The sequence below is a fragment of the Lygodium microphyllum genome, chromosome 1 (assembly GCF_053477565.2).
Source record: "Lygodium microphyllum isolate KBCC chromosome 1, Lygodium_microphyllum_v1.1.10, whole genome shotgun sequence".
Lineage (NCBI taxonomy): Eukaryota > Viridiplantae > Streptophyta > Polypodiopsida > Schizaeales > Lygodiaceae > Lygodium > Lygodium microphyllum.
This window is the reverse complement of record NC_141135.1, coordinates 10237329-10249683: the sequence shown is the minus strand read 5'-3', so window position 1 is coordinate 10249683 and position 12355 is coordinate 10237329. Positions and strand designations below refer to the sequence as shown.

At 43.4% G+C, this 12355-nt stretch overlaps 1 protein-coding gene across 1 annotated transcript in view; it reads left to right on the top strand.

Annotated features, from left to right (window-relative positions):
- Window positions 1-399: 399 nt before the first annotated feature.
- Window positions 400-12355, top strand: part of GLB1 (nitrogen regulatory P-II-like protein) — a 144250-nt gene continuing 132294 nt past the window's right edge. The window contains exon 1 of the mRNA XM_087668349.1: window positions 400-813. Within this exon, the coding sequence (XP_087524475.1) occupies window positions 411-813 (403 nt within the window). The 5' untranslated portion in view covers window positions 400-410. The remainder of the gene's footprint in view (window positions 814-12355) is intronic.

Sequence of the window (12355 nt, the reverse complement as noted above, 5' to 3'; positions counted from 1 at the left end):
AAAGGCAGGGAAAACCTAGTGTATAAGTTATGAAAGAACCTTTATAGGGTTAAGCAGGCACCTAAGGAATGGTACCACAAGTTTGATGTCTTATGCATTCACAAGAATATAATTGGGTACTCTATATGGATGATATGCTTATTGGTGGAAGCACTCATGATAAGCTAGCTACTAGTTTTTGATTTTATGTTTTGCAAGGTATTTTTCATTAACACAACATCTCAAACCATACAACAGTTTCCAACCAAATCCGTTTCGCTTCAGAAACTCTTGTTCATTTGATGCATAGTTTAAAACGAACATTTCAATTTGCTTCCAAATTATTCTGGAAGAAGGACTTGGACCACCACCTAAATCTAGCGGAGAGTATAAACCTAGTTATTTGCAGCTTTTTTGGTTATAATTTTTGTATGAAATGTCACAGCAGCAGTAAGGGCCGTGGGTGCCTGCATAAGAGGAAAGTGCGCAAAAAGCGTTCAGCAAGAAGGCTGGCGGCGGGCGCTATAGCCTCTGTCACCCGATCGGCCATCAAAATTTCATCTGAGAGGTTGCAATACAGCCTACCTCAATACCGAAAACAGTACCTCTTTTACTCATCCAGTCACAGCAAATTCTCATCGATGGAGGTCGCGTTTAAGCCCACCTGTAACGGCCTCTCCTATGCTCCTCTTCATCATCGACTGTCCTCCTTTTCATCCTCCTCGCTCCGCACACGCGATTGTTCTGGACCCTCCAAGCTCCCTCTACCGCGTCTTAGCTCGACGGGCATGGTCGTGAGATGTCAGCTTGAAAGTCCGGTTACCAACCCGCAAGGTTAGATCCCTACATCCGCCCTTCCTGTATTACATTGCACTGCTCTCTTCTGGAAAACGTTTTTTTTTAAAAATGTGCGCACGGATGCGTGCGTGAAAACAATATCCTGATTAAGTTAGAGGGGTACAAGATCTATGATCCCATCTCGCGGATGTCTATATGATCAACATGAGAGAGAGAGAGAGAGAGAGAGGATCTTCCGAGGTTGATTTTGGAATACCTTGTTCCACTGGAAAGGATATGACATCAATGATTGTACTTGGAAACCTGCAAAATATCCCCAAAGAGAATCTCTCAAAGTTAAAGAATATCACAAGAGAAATCCAATGAAACTTGGACCAAACCACTGAGCCGCTCCTCATTGAACTTGTCACTAAAGGAGGGGGTGACATGCCATGATTAAGTGTACGGATTAATTCTTGATCATACTATATGAATCCACACCCCATATGAGTACATCCTTAAGAGGACATCCTCGAGCCAACCATATGAATCCACCCTTGCCATGTCATCATAGAACCTTTTAGAAGGTACACCATGTCGTCACTTACACCATCGATGATATCCATCATGAAACATTCTAGAAGATCTTTAGCCGCCCTCCAACACCTATAAAAGAAGGGGCTCGCCATACAGCTCCTCAATCTTGCCAATGCCAGTCTTGGAAGCTCAAGAAGTTGAGACTTCTAAGTAAGTAAGTAGCTTCGAGTAAGTAAGTAACCTTGTTTTTCAAGTAAGTAAGTAACTCTCTTTGTTTTCCAAGCTTCTTTAGATTATACATATTGATGGTAAAAAGAATGTTATGGTTGATGTACTATTACGTAAGTCACAAATTTCAGCCATCAGCATGGTTTATCACACTGAGTTGCATGCCATGAAAGAGGAATATGTTGCTGATTTAGACTTTGCTAATATTTATGATTAGTTTTGCAATGGCCAAAGGCATGAACACTTTGTGCTAAGAGATGGATTTCTGATGATGCATGGACGACTGTGTGTCACAAAGTAGTTAAGGCCTAGAGTTATCACTAAAAGTCATGCTCCTCCGTATGTAAGACACAGAGGTATTGATGCCACGGTCAAGGAAGTGGAGCATTTTTTTTATTGGCCAGCTTTGAAGCATGATGTAGAACAATTTGTTAAAACATACACCGTATACGAGAGGTAAAGCTTGATAGGCAAAAGATGTCGGGTTTGTTTCAGCCCTTGCCTATTTCAAATAGGTCTTGATAGAGCATTGCAATGAACTTTATTTTTGAGCTTCCTAAGACACCTACAAGGAATGATGGGATATGGACTATCATTTGCACGTTTAGCAAATAATCCCATATCATTCCGGTGATCATTAGTGATTGAGACCCCCCGATGACCAGTTTATTTTGGAAGGGGTTGTTTGAGAATATGGATACTACGTTGAAATTCTCATCATCCTTCCATTCACAGACAGATGGTCAATCTGAGGAAGCAAATTCCATAGTGTTAGATCTTTTGGGGTGTTATGTTCAGATCATAAGACATAATGGGAGCAGTATTTGCCCTTGGTTGAGTTTGCTTATAACAACCAAGTGCATAGTTTTATGGGCCAAGCTCCATTTGAGGTGGTTGAGGGTGGCAAGAAGGTACCACCTATTCTGCAAACTCAACATAAGGTCTTTGAGACTGATCGTTGTGTGGAAAACTTGGATGTAGCCTATGCAAAGATAAAATATGCACTTCAAAGATTGCAAGAAAAACAAAAGAGGGTAGCTTTGCAATTTGCAGAGGGTGATTATGTATTGTTGTGTTTTGAAAAGGCAAGGCTGAAAAAGATGAAAGGAAGAGACAGATTGTATCCGAAGTTGAGTATAAGATACTATGGGCCCTTCCAGGTATTGAAGAAGATCATGGATGTGGCATATTGGCTGAAATTACCTCCACATTGATGGATACATGTTAACCCTTGTGCAGGACAAGAAAAAAGAAAAGCAAAAATAAATCCATGAAAATTCCGAAATGTAGACCCAATGAAGTCAACAAGAAGGAGAAAAGGTAATATGCGCAAAGGCAACCTTAGAAAAATGCAAAAGACAAAAGGTGCATTTTTAAATGAAAGACGTTTCTAAAATTTTGCAAAAGAGCGCCAGGCTCTCTCCTGTGCAAATTGTAAAATCTAGAGATGCATAGGTGAAGGGATAAGGTAAATAGAAGGGAATAGGAAAAGAGAACCTTAGCAAGATGCCCGGTCATGTAAAAAAGGGGATGGGTGCCCAAAGGATTTAGGGCTTGTATATAAACTCAAAAAGTGAATGATAAGCTTATTCTTGGTGTGTGGCAAAAGTAGCTCTCTTCTTCTTTTCTTCTTTTCCTCTTACTTGTGCTTGTGCTTGTGCTTGTGCTTGAGACAAGGAATGTGAAAGTGTGAGGGAGTGAGTGTATGAGGGTGAGGGACCGTGGTGGAGAAGCTCTCGATCTTCTCCTCTCTTCTTCTCTTCTCTTTTGTTTTCTTTTATTCTTGTTTTCTCTTGTTTCACGCGTGCGCGGCTATGGTGGATGAAGGTTGAAGTTATAGGGTTGAGCTTGCTTGAGCTCACATCATGGATTGTGGAGTTATCGGAGTGCTTAAGGGAGGAGGCTACTCATTCGGGTATCAAGGTAATCTCACTACACTTGTAGGATTGGAAGTGCATCGGCTAGGTGAGAGATAGCCATTAGAGCTTACTTGGCTTGAAACGCTTGAAACATTAAGCGGTCTGTTGGTCTTGGCGGTCGAGCGTGAGCTCCCACTTGATTTTGGTTCTGTTGTTGGGATATGCGGATTTAAGATTGAGTACTTGCGCACTTCAAATCGAGCGTTGAAGTAGGGTTTTATCCTCGAACCGGTGCTCGACATAGGTAGGAGATTCGGGAGTTTAATCTTCAAAGCAAGTAAATATTTTGAGTTTTTAATGAGTAGGCAAGTAGCATAAATCATTTTAGTACTTGAGCTTTGATTTTTGTTGCATTTAGAGTAGGATAGAACCAAGAAATCTAAGCGGATCGTTTTAAGGTTGTTGCTCTAAATAGGCTCAAAACAAGGCAAAAACAAGGGACCAAGAAATCTAAGCGAATCGTTTTAAGGTTGTTGCTCTAAATAGGCTCAAAACAAGGCAAAAACAAGGGAAAAAAGGGGGTGAAAACTATTGACAAGGTAAGAGCACGAACGGGGCAACACTCAGGCACTAGAATGAGGGTTTAAAACCCAAGGAAGAGGGGGCGAAGGCTCAGTTTTACTCTCAACTGTGAGTGAGAGAGAGCTTGAGAGAGATCTGGGGAAAGCACAGATTGATCGTTGTGTACGGGTGTTTTCTAGCTGTGTCAGGTATATATGGGCCTTGCCCCTTGTCTGTTTTTGCATTCTAGAAGTTTGTGTAGTCCTGTATGTCCAAAATCGTTGCCATCGATTCGATTTTCATCTTGTCTGGAACCATAGCCGTCGAAATGGGACCTTGCCATGTATGGGTGTTTTCCAGCTGCATCAGGTATATACCGACCTTGCCCCTTGTCTGTTCTTGCATTTTAGAAGTTTGTGTAGCCTTATATGCCCAAAATCGTTGCCATCGATTCGATTTTTATATTGTCTGGAACCATGACTATTGAAATCAAACGTGCCTAGATTTCTAGAATCAGACTTAGACGTTCGATTCCGGATAATTAGATTGTTCGATTTTGGAAATCGGACCACTTGGATACCACTCGATTCGTCCGATTGCACATGTGACTTGTCCGATTCGGATAATCGGACCATCGGATAATCTGATGATCGGAAATCGGATAATCGGACCTTCATAGTCAGACACATCAAGATTGGACCACCCATAATTGGACCACTCAGACTCGGACCGTCTGAGTGGGCCAATCGGACCAACCAAAATCGGGACAGTTCGATTATGATAATTGGATACTTGCAAATCAGACCAGAAGTTGACAAGAAAAATTTGCCAGATCCAGTAAGCTAGGTGGAGTACCTCTCGCAGTAGGGAAACCTTCCTACAGCCTTCCAGACGTGTCGGATGGTTGGTAGAGCCTTCTAACTGCAGAAAGTGTGCTTGACGACCTAAAAGCAACAGCTAGCAAACCCGTTAGCTATCTGTCCATTTAGACCCCCAAATCGACACACAGACCTTGATTACACCTTGACCAAGCTAAGAGACACAGTAGAGGCCCTAGTGAATCCATAAGAGCGGCCAACAATTGGACTTAGAGCCATATTTGGCCAAAAATGGAACGAGGGGAGAGTGAGAACTGCATTCGTTATCCTGCACTCGCACCCCATATTGTTTCTCACTTGAAGTGCACTTGTAAGTTGAAAGCCTAATTTCGCACCGTGCACGAAAAGATCACCAAGCACACATTGAGTGAATATAAGTTGAGTGCTGTTTGTAATAAGAAGGAATACACTTAGACATAACAAGCGAAACAAACCCACTAATAGGAGATGACTCTTAGGCTTAGACGAATAATCAAGAACCTTAGCTAGTAGGACCAAGAGAGAGCCAACACAGAACGCCAAAGGCATCGAAGGACTGACACCATTGGAGGCGCAACATGGCCCGATCCAATCAGCCTCATTGACAGCTTGGTGGAGCAAGAAGCCACAGACATGGTAGGATCTAGCTCCAACCGTGAGAATGATGCGCTTGACTTGGGAGATTTCCCAATTGACATCCAACAGATGGTGAATAAATATGACTTACAAACCAGGATGGACCACCATAGTAGGCCATTTGAAGATATCATAGCAAACCTCAAGGAGGAGAGGAGATTAGCACGGCAAGTGCTATAGAAGATAGCAGCTTACAACCATGGGCAGTGAACTAGGAAGTTGCAGCAAGACATTGAGATGTGGAAAGTCTAGCGCATTTTAGCTCTAGCGCATTGAGATGTGGAAAGAGAGAGTGCGCTAGAGGCAGACTTGACACCGAGCAAGCTTCTCACGAAGCGGCTCATAAATAGTACGTTTGCAGAGCAAAGTGTAGCAGCTCTAGCAACTTCGTTGCTTGTAGGGTTAGGAGTCACTCAAGGCTCCAAGAGCGAGTTAAAAATCCTCGCAGTTGCAAAGTAGATAGACAAATACCAGCCGGGCAACAACCCGGGCAACGACCCGTACAGCTTCGTAGAGCAGTTTGAGTAAGTCTGCGAGGCTAATAGCCTCATGGATCTTGCTCAACGCTCGCAAGCCTTCAGTCTTTGCTAAGTTGACAAGGGTAGGACATGGTACACTATCTTAGACGTGGTGGAGCGCAATAACTTCAACAACCTCAAGAATCTCTTCATCAAGAGGTTCTCTGAGACTGGGTATTCTGACAATCTCGTAGTTAGGCTGATGAACATCAAGCAGAAGGATAAGGAGGACATCAGGGATTATGTTACCCACATGTGGAGTCTCTTTAAGAGAATCCCGACAAACGAATGACCCATTGAGAGAGTGGTCTCCAGAGTCGTTATAAATAGAATTCATAGCGAGGAACTCTACAAGGCCTTGATAGACAACTCAAGCTTGCCGAGAGACATACTAGCTAGGGTCTTCGAAGAGGCCATATGAGTGAACGACCAACTCAAAGAGAGAAGCTCTAGGAACTCAAACCGACACGATGCTAACTCCAAATTCTCAAAGAGATCCATGGCATCTAGTGAATGGTCTGTCTTGGGTATTCAAGATAAATGAAAAAGCGTTGACCAAAGTCAAGAGCTAGCAAAGATGAAGATGGAGCTAGCAAGGCTGCAAGAGATAGTGAGGAGACCTACACATCCACATGTCGAGTGTGTGGATTGGAGAGGAAATCACCTTGCAACATAATCTCAGGATCCTAGGTCTCGATCTTGTGCCAATTGCGGTAGGTTCGACTATGACACTATACATTGCAAGCTACCAAGGAGGCTTTCATACTCTCAATGGTACAACCAGCCATACCTAGGGAATAGGCCACCAAACTTCTTCATAAGGGGAGCCCCATTGGCTCCTTCAGCACCTAACGACGTGACACCAGCCATCCCTATAATGAAGATTAATCCCACAAGCATCCCTAGGCCACCTGGACCTTTCGTAACTCATCCACCAAGCGATGCTCCAGTCTGTTACATGGAGGAATCAAATGATGAGGAGGCATATGTAAATCCTTATGTCTTATATGACATAGTGGGCAACCCCATTCTCATGGACTATCGACCAGTGTCGGTGATGGTGTTAGGTAGAGGTAGAGGTAGAGGCCTGGGAGGGCAAACCCAAGAGCCAATCCAATGTTGGACTTGCGGTTACCTAGGGCACATTTCTTTGCGTTGCTCCGAGAGGAAGCAAGTCAAATAGAGAGAAGACTGATCTTAGATGCCTAGAGAGTGGAATCACCCATGTGTTTGCCGATTTCCCTAGAAGGAAACGATCCTCTAGTTCGGCAATCGTGCCATCAATGCCATTGGGGCTGTTCGGAGTTGAAACACTCGACGGAGGGGCTACGCCCATCCCGTTGCATGCTATGACTCGAGCATAGATGAAGCGAGTCGGCATATCATTGCTAGGGCCAAGTAACCTAGATGCAGCCTCAATGGGAAAAAAGAGCCATAGGCGAAGGAAGAAGAGAATTGAGGCAAAGGTCACGCTTAAGACGGAGAGTGCCACGACACTATCTACAGGAAAAAGAGTCATAGATGCAGAGGTAGAAACTTCTGCTCCGAATATTGCAAAAAAAGGGAGTGCTAAGGTCGGGGAGTATCCTAACTTGAAGCGCTAGCTTGAAGCCATAGATAAGGTTAAGGTGTGGGGGAGAGAAGCCTAAGAGTATCTAAAGGACGTTGAGCCCATCTTCTTAGAAGATGAAATTGATGAGCTCTCTAGAGTGAGCACACCAGTCTCACCGACTCGACTGAAGTCAAGAGACGTATCTGCACCACGAGTAGTACCGCATAGACAAAGCTTAAGTGTCATGGGCTAGCAAACTAGCCAAGACCATTGGCCAAGAAGCATGGAATCACCGATTCGACTGAAGTCAAGAGACGCATTTGCACCACGAGCAGTACCGCATAGACAAAGCTTAAGCGTCACGGGCTAGCAAACTATCCAAGACCATTGGCCAAGAAGCATGGAATCAGGAGGGAAGTAGGTAGCTGGCAACCTGCTTACGACACTAGTGTCAACCCCTGTGACTTTACGCTTAGAAGACCTGCTTAGGCAGCACCTAACATTGTGGCAAGAGTTGAAGCAGTGGGTAGAAGGACCAATTGAGCAGGGGGTAGCTGACCTGCATGACCTTGATGCAGTGACTCAGATACCGAGCTTGACGTTGCACTTAGTACGCAAGTCCTTACATGTTAATGCTTTTTGGGAAGACATTGAGATGCATGCGGTCTTGTCCATTCTAGCGCTAGGAGACACTACAAGGAAAGAAATCGTAGACATGGGGGCAGGAGTCAGTGTACTTAGCAACGCAGTGCTCTAGGCTTGGGGTAACTTGCTTGTTGAGAATGCTAGGTTCAATGTCACATTGGCCAATGGGATAAAAATTAAGCCATTTGGGGTGTTGAAGAATTAGCCATTGAAGGTCGTAGGAGTCCAGTTTTTAGTGGATTTCATCGTCATAAAGGGGGTAGACTATGACATTTTGCTAGGCTGACCTTGGATGCGGAATACACTATTCATAGAAGATTGGGACAATGGTCTGATCGTCTTGGGCAATTGAACGAAAGCAATAAGGGTAGAGATGGATACTTGGAAGACCATGCTAGTCGACCGGGATACCATCTCCACCGTGCTGAAGGGTGATGCTCAAGTTAGGAAATCTTACGGGCCACTAACGAAGTATATCCCTTGCCCTGAGGATGAGCGGGATTGGATACATGTGCTATTAGCCACAATCAATTTGACATTCTCAGACAACAAGGAGGAATACGAGTAAGCCGCTAAGGCAACCGATAAGCCCACGAATAAGCCCTCAGTACGTTTATGCATGATGGATAGAAGCTCTTGTAGCCGGCCCACCCTTGTCACGTTCCACGTCCCGAATAACAAGGGAGAGCTCCACGAGATCTTAGAGTACTTAACGGACAAGCTAGGTGGCAACCTAGCTGCTAATCGTAAACTCCTCATGGATCTCATGAATGAACCCAAGTGGAAATGGACCAAGGTACATGATCTGAACCTGATGTACAATTGGGCCTTGGTCATTGACGAGAAGAAAGAGGAGTGTAGAAACCTAGGAGATGACAAGCAGTCGGACAAGGATAGTTTGGATGACGAGTACGAGGATTGCTATTCCTTTAGTGAGGAGAGCAAAGAGATTGACATGATAGAGTATGATACTTGATGGACATGAGATTGAGCAAATACGAGTAGATTGAAGAGTAGAAGCGGAAGCAGAGTTAGAGAGAGCACGCACATTAGTCGAGGTGCTCAATAGTACTGAACTAAACAATGTTGAATAGTGAGATAGAGTGAGAGTGAGTCGATAGATAGGTGTGTACCAGTGTGGTACACACAAATGATAAAATAATGTATTTATACTTAGGGTACTTTACACTTACACCCGCTAGGGTGAGTTCACGTATATAAAGTAATATATACACGGGAGAGTGTAAAGGGCCTTTACATCCAACAACCTCCCACTTAAAGGTTCGAAGCGAACCTTTAACCAACTCCCACAAGTCTAATGCAATGCTCATGTTGAGCCTTTGCAAGACTTTTAGTGAGAACATCTGTAGGGTTTTCCTGTGATTTGATCTTAGTCAAGGTGACTAGACCATCATCCAAAACCTGTCTAATAAAATGATACCAAACATCAATATGTTTTGTACGTGTATGAAATATGGCATTCTTAGCTGTGCTCTTGCTATTACATCGAAGTGCAGGTGTTTTGGTGGGCAGCTCAAAATCCTTGACCAAACGACCAAGCCAAACTGCTTCTTTTGAAGCTTCAGTGGCTGAAATATATTCAGCCTTAGTGGTAGAGAGTGTTACTATTTTTTGCAATCTAGAGCACCAGGTGAAACCAGCCTTCCTTCTCGGATAGGGTGGTTTAACCTGATTAAGCACTTAATTACAGCAATTAGCAAATGAACATAAACTGAAATGCTCACTTTACCTTCATAAACTTGGACAGTGGACACCTTGTTGGCCCCGAAATTGGTGCCCCTTTCGGTATTTCTTTAATTTCAATTGTTGATGGATAAATTACAAGCCGAGATTTCACAATCTTCTTGGCTGATTCAAAAGCCCCTTGCTGTTCCAATAATCAGCAAAGCATTCGGGCGAATTGCCCCTTGATTTTCACCCAGGACTTGCTCTAATGGAACCCCAACTGGTCAAATGCTGCCCCAAATTCACAACAGATGGGCTGGCATCTGAAATCCTCACAATTCCATGAATTTTGAGTGCTGATTTCAGTGTACAATGCCTTTGACTGATGGCATGGGTCCCAAGTTGGCCGCCAAACCCTAATTACTGCTGTAATTTAGGGTTTACATCAGTAAACTCTCTGCTGTCCACCAAATTTGGCTGTACTCTGCTACCCATGGCTGAGAATTGCTGAGAGTACTTGAGCATGGACTGGAGGAGATGAGAGAATGCTGTAGAAAGAGAGAAAATCAGCTGAAATGTATCTTCTGATTCGTAGCTCTGATGACAAATCTGATGGCATCAACAGCTTCAAAAGGGGGGTAAAGCACTAGATCGGCTGGCGAGCCCTCCTCTCTTGAGGCGGAAGAGAAAACCTGCTACCCCCTATCTTGTCACGGCGTGCGATCAGTCGTCGTCGCCTCTCAGAGCCAAATCTGACCTCCTCTCCCTCCACCAAGCTCCGAATGACTGCCATTCAGCTTCCACCACCCTCCAACAGCCTTCTCCCTAGTTACATGGGAAAGTTTTGCCAAGTGGCAGCCTTTCTAATGCGTTTTCAACCATGAAATTAATTTTTCAGAATTAATTAATTCTGAAAATTAATTTCAGCCCTTTTGACCCTGCCCAAAATTAAACATGCCCATCTGGAATGAAATTGGTTAGGCCATTTGTAACTTGGAGTGGTTCCCAATCTCTGTTGACCCTTAGACTAGCATTAATTAATTAATGCTAGTCCCTAGTGTCACCACTGACACTTAATGGCCAAACAATTGTCCTAGGATCCAACTTGGCACCAACTGACCACCAAAATCCAGTTGGCATAGCTTAACACGACTTTTGCCTTTAACACCCACTGCATCCTCGGGGTCCTTGGCCCATTCCCATAAAATAATTGCCATGTGCATCACATGTGCTAAACAACCTTGCACATTTGATTAGTAACTTAATCAAATGTTACTAGCAAGATTAAAGCATCTCAAAATTTCATGTCCCTGTGACACTAGGATACCGCCCCACCAGTCAAGGTAAAAATGTACTCGCTAATAGAGTTACGAGTATCCAAGTCACCTGCCATGTCTGCATCACAACGCCCCTGCAGATCCAACGTACCCTTGCCATAGCAAATACATTTTCTTTGTGTGTCCTTAAGGTACCGTAAGATACATTTCATTGCTTCTCAATGTGCTTTGCTAAGATGTGACATGAAACTGCTTACTACTCCCACTGCATAAGCAATGTCAAGTCTAGTGGTAACCATAGCATACATGAGTGAACCACAAGTTGAAGCATAAGGAGCACCCTTCATAGTACTGGCTACCTTATCATCTTTTGGGGAATCTGCTTTGCTAAGCTTAAGATAAGGTGGAAAAGGTACACCAAGAGCCTTAGCATCAGCCATAGAAAAACAATCAAGTACTTTGCTGATGTACTTTTCTTGTGAGAGAAATAAGAGTTGCTGCTCTCTATCTCGCGTTACACGCATGCCCAAAACATGTTCAGCTACACCCAAATCCTTCATGGAAAAGGCTGAATTCAGCTGTCTTTTCAATGCATTAATCTGGCTTTTATGCTTACCAGCAATAAGCATATCATCCACATAAAGCACAAGTATAATAACGCTTCCATCATCAGCCTTCTTAATATATAAGCAGTGATCTGCACTACTCCTTTTAAATCCATGCGAGAGCATGAAGGCATCAAACTTTTTATACCATTGTCTAGGAGCCTGTTTCAAACCATACAAGCTTCTCTTAAGCTTACATACCAAATGCTCATTTCCTTGTATAACAAAGCCTTTGGGTTGTTTCATGTACAACTCTTCTTCCAGATCACCATCCAGAAATGCAGTTCTAACATCCATTTGATCAAGTTTAAGATCCATGGATGCTACAATGGCAAATAACACTCAAAGAGTGGTCATTTTGACAATAGGAGAAAACACTTCCTAAAAATCAATGCCCTTCTTTTGTGTATAGCCCTTAGCCACAAGTCTGGCTTTGTATTTGGGTTTGCCATCTACACATTTGATGTTATAGACCCATTTGTTAGGAATGGCTTTTCTATCCTTGGGCAATGTAACCAAATCCCAAGTATCATTTTGATACATTGACTTCATTTCTTCCTGCATAGCTAGCTCCCACTTTTTCTTTAATTTACATGATAAGGCCTCTTTATACGTAAGAGGTTCACCTTTATTTGTGA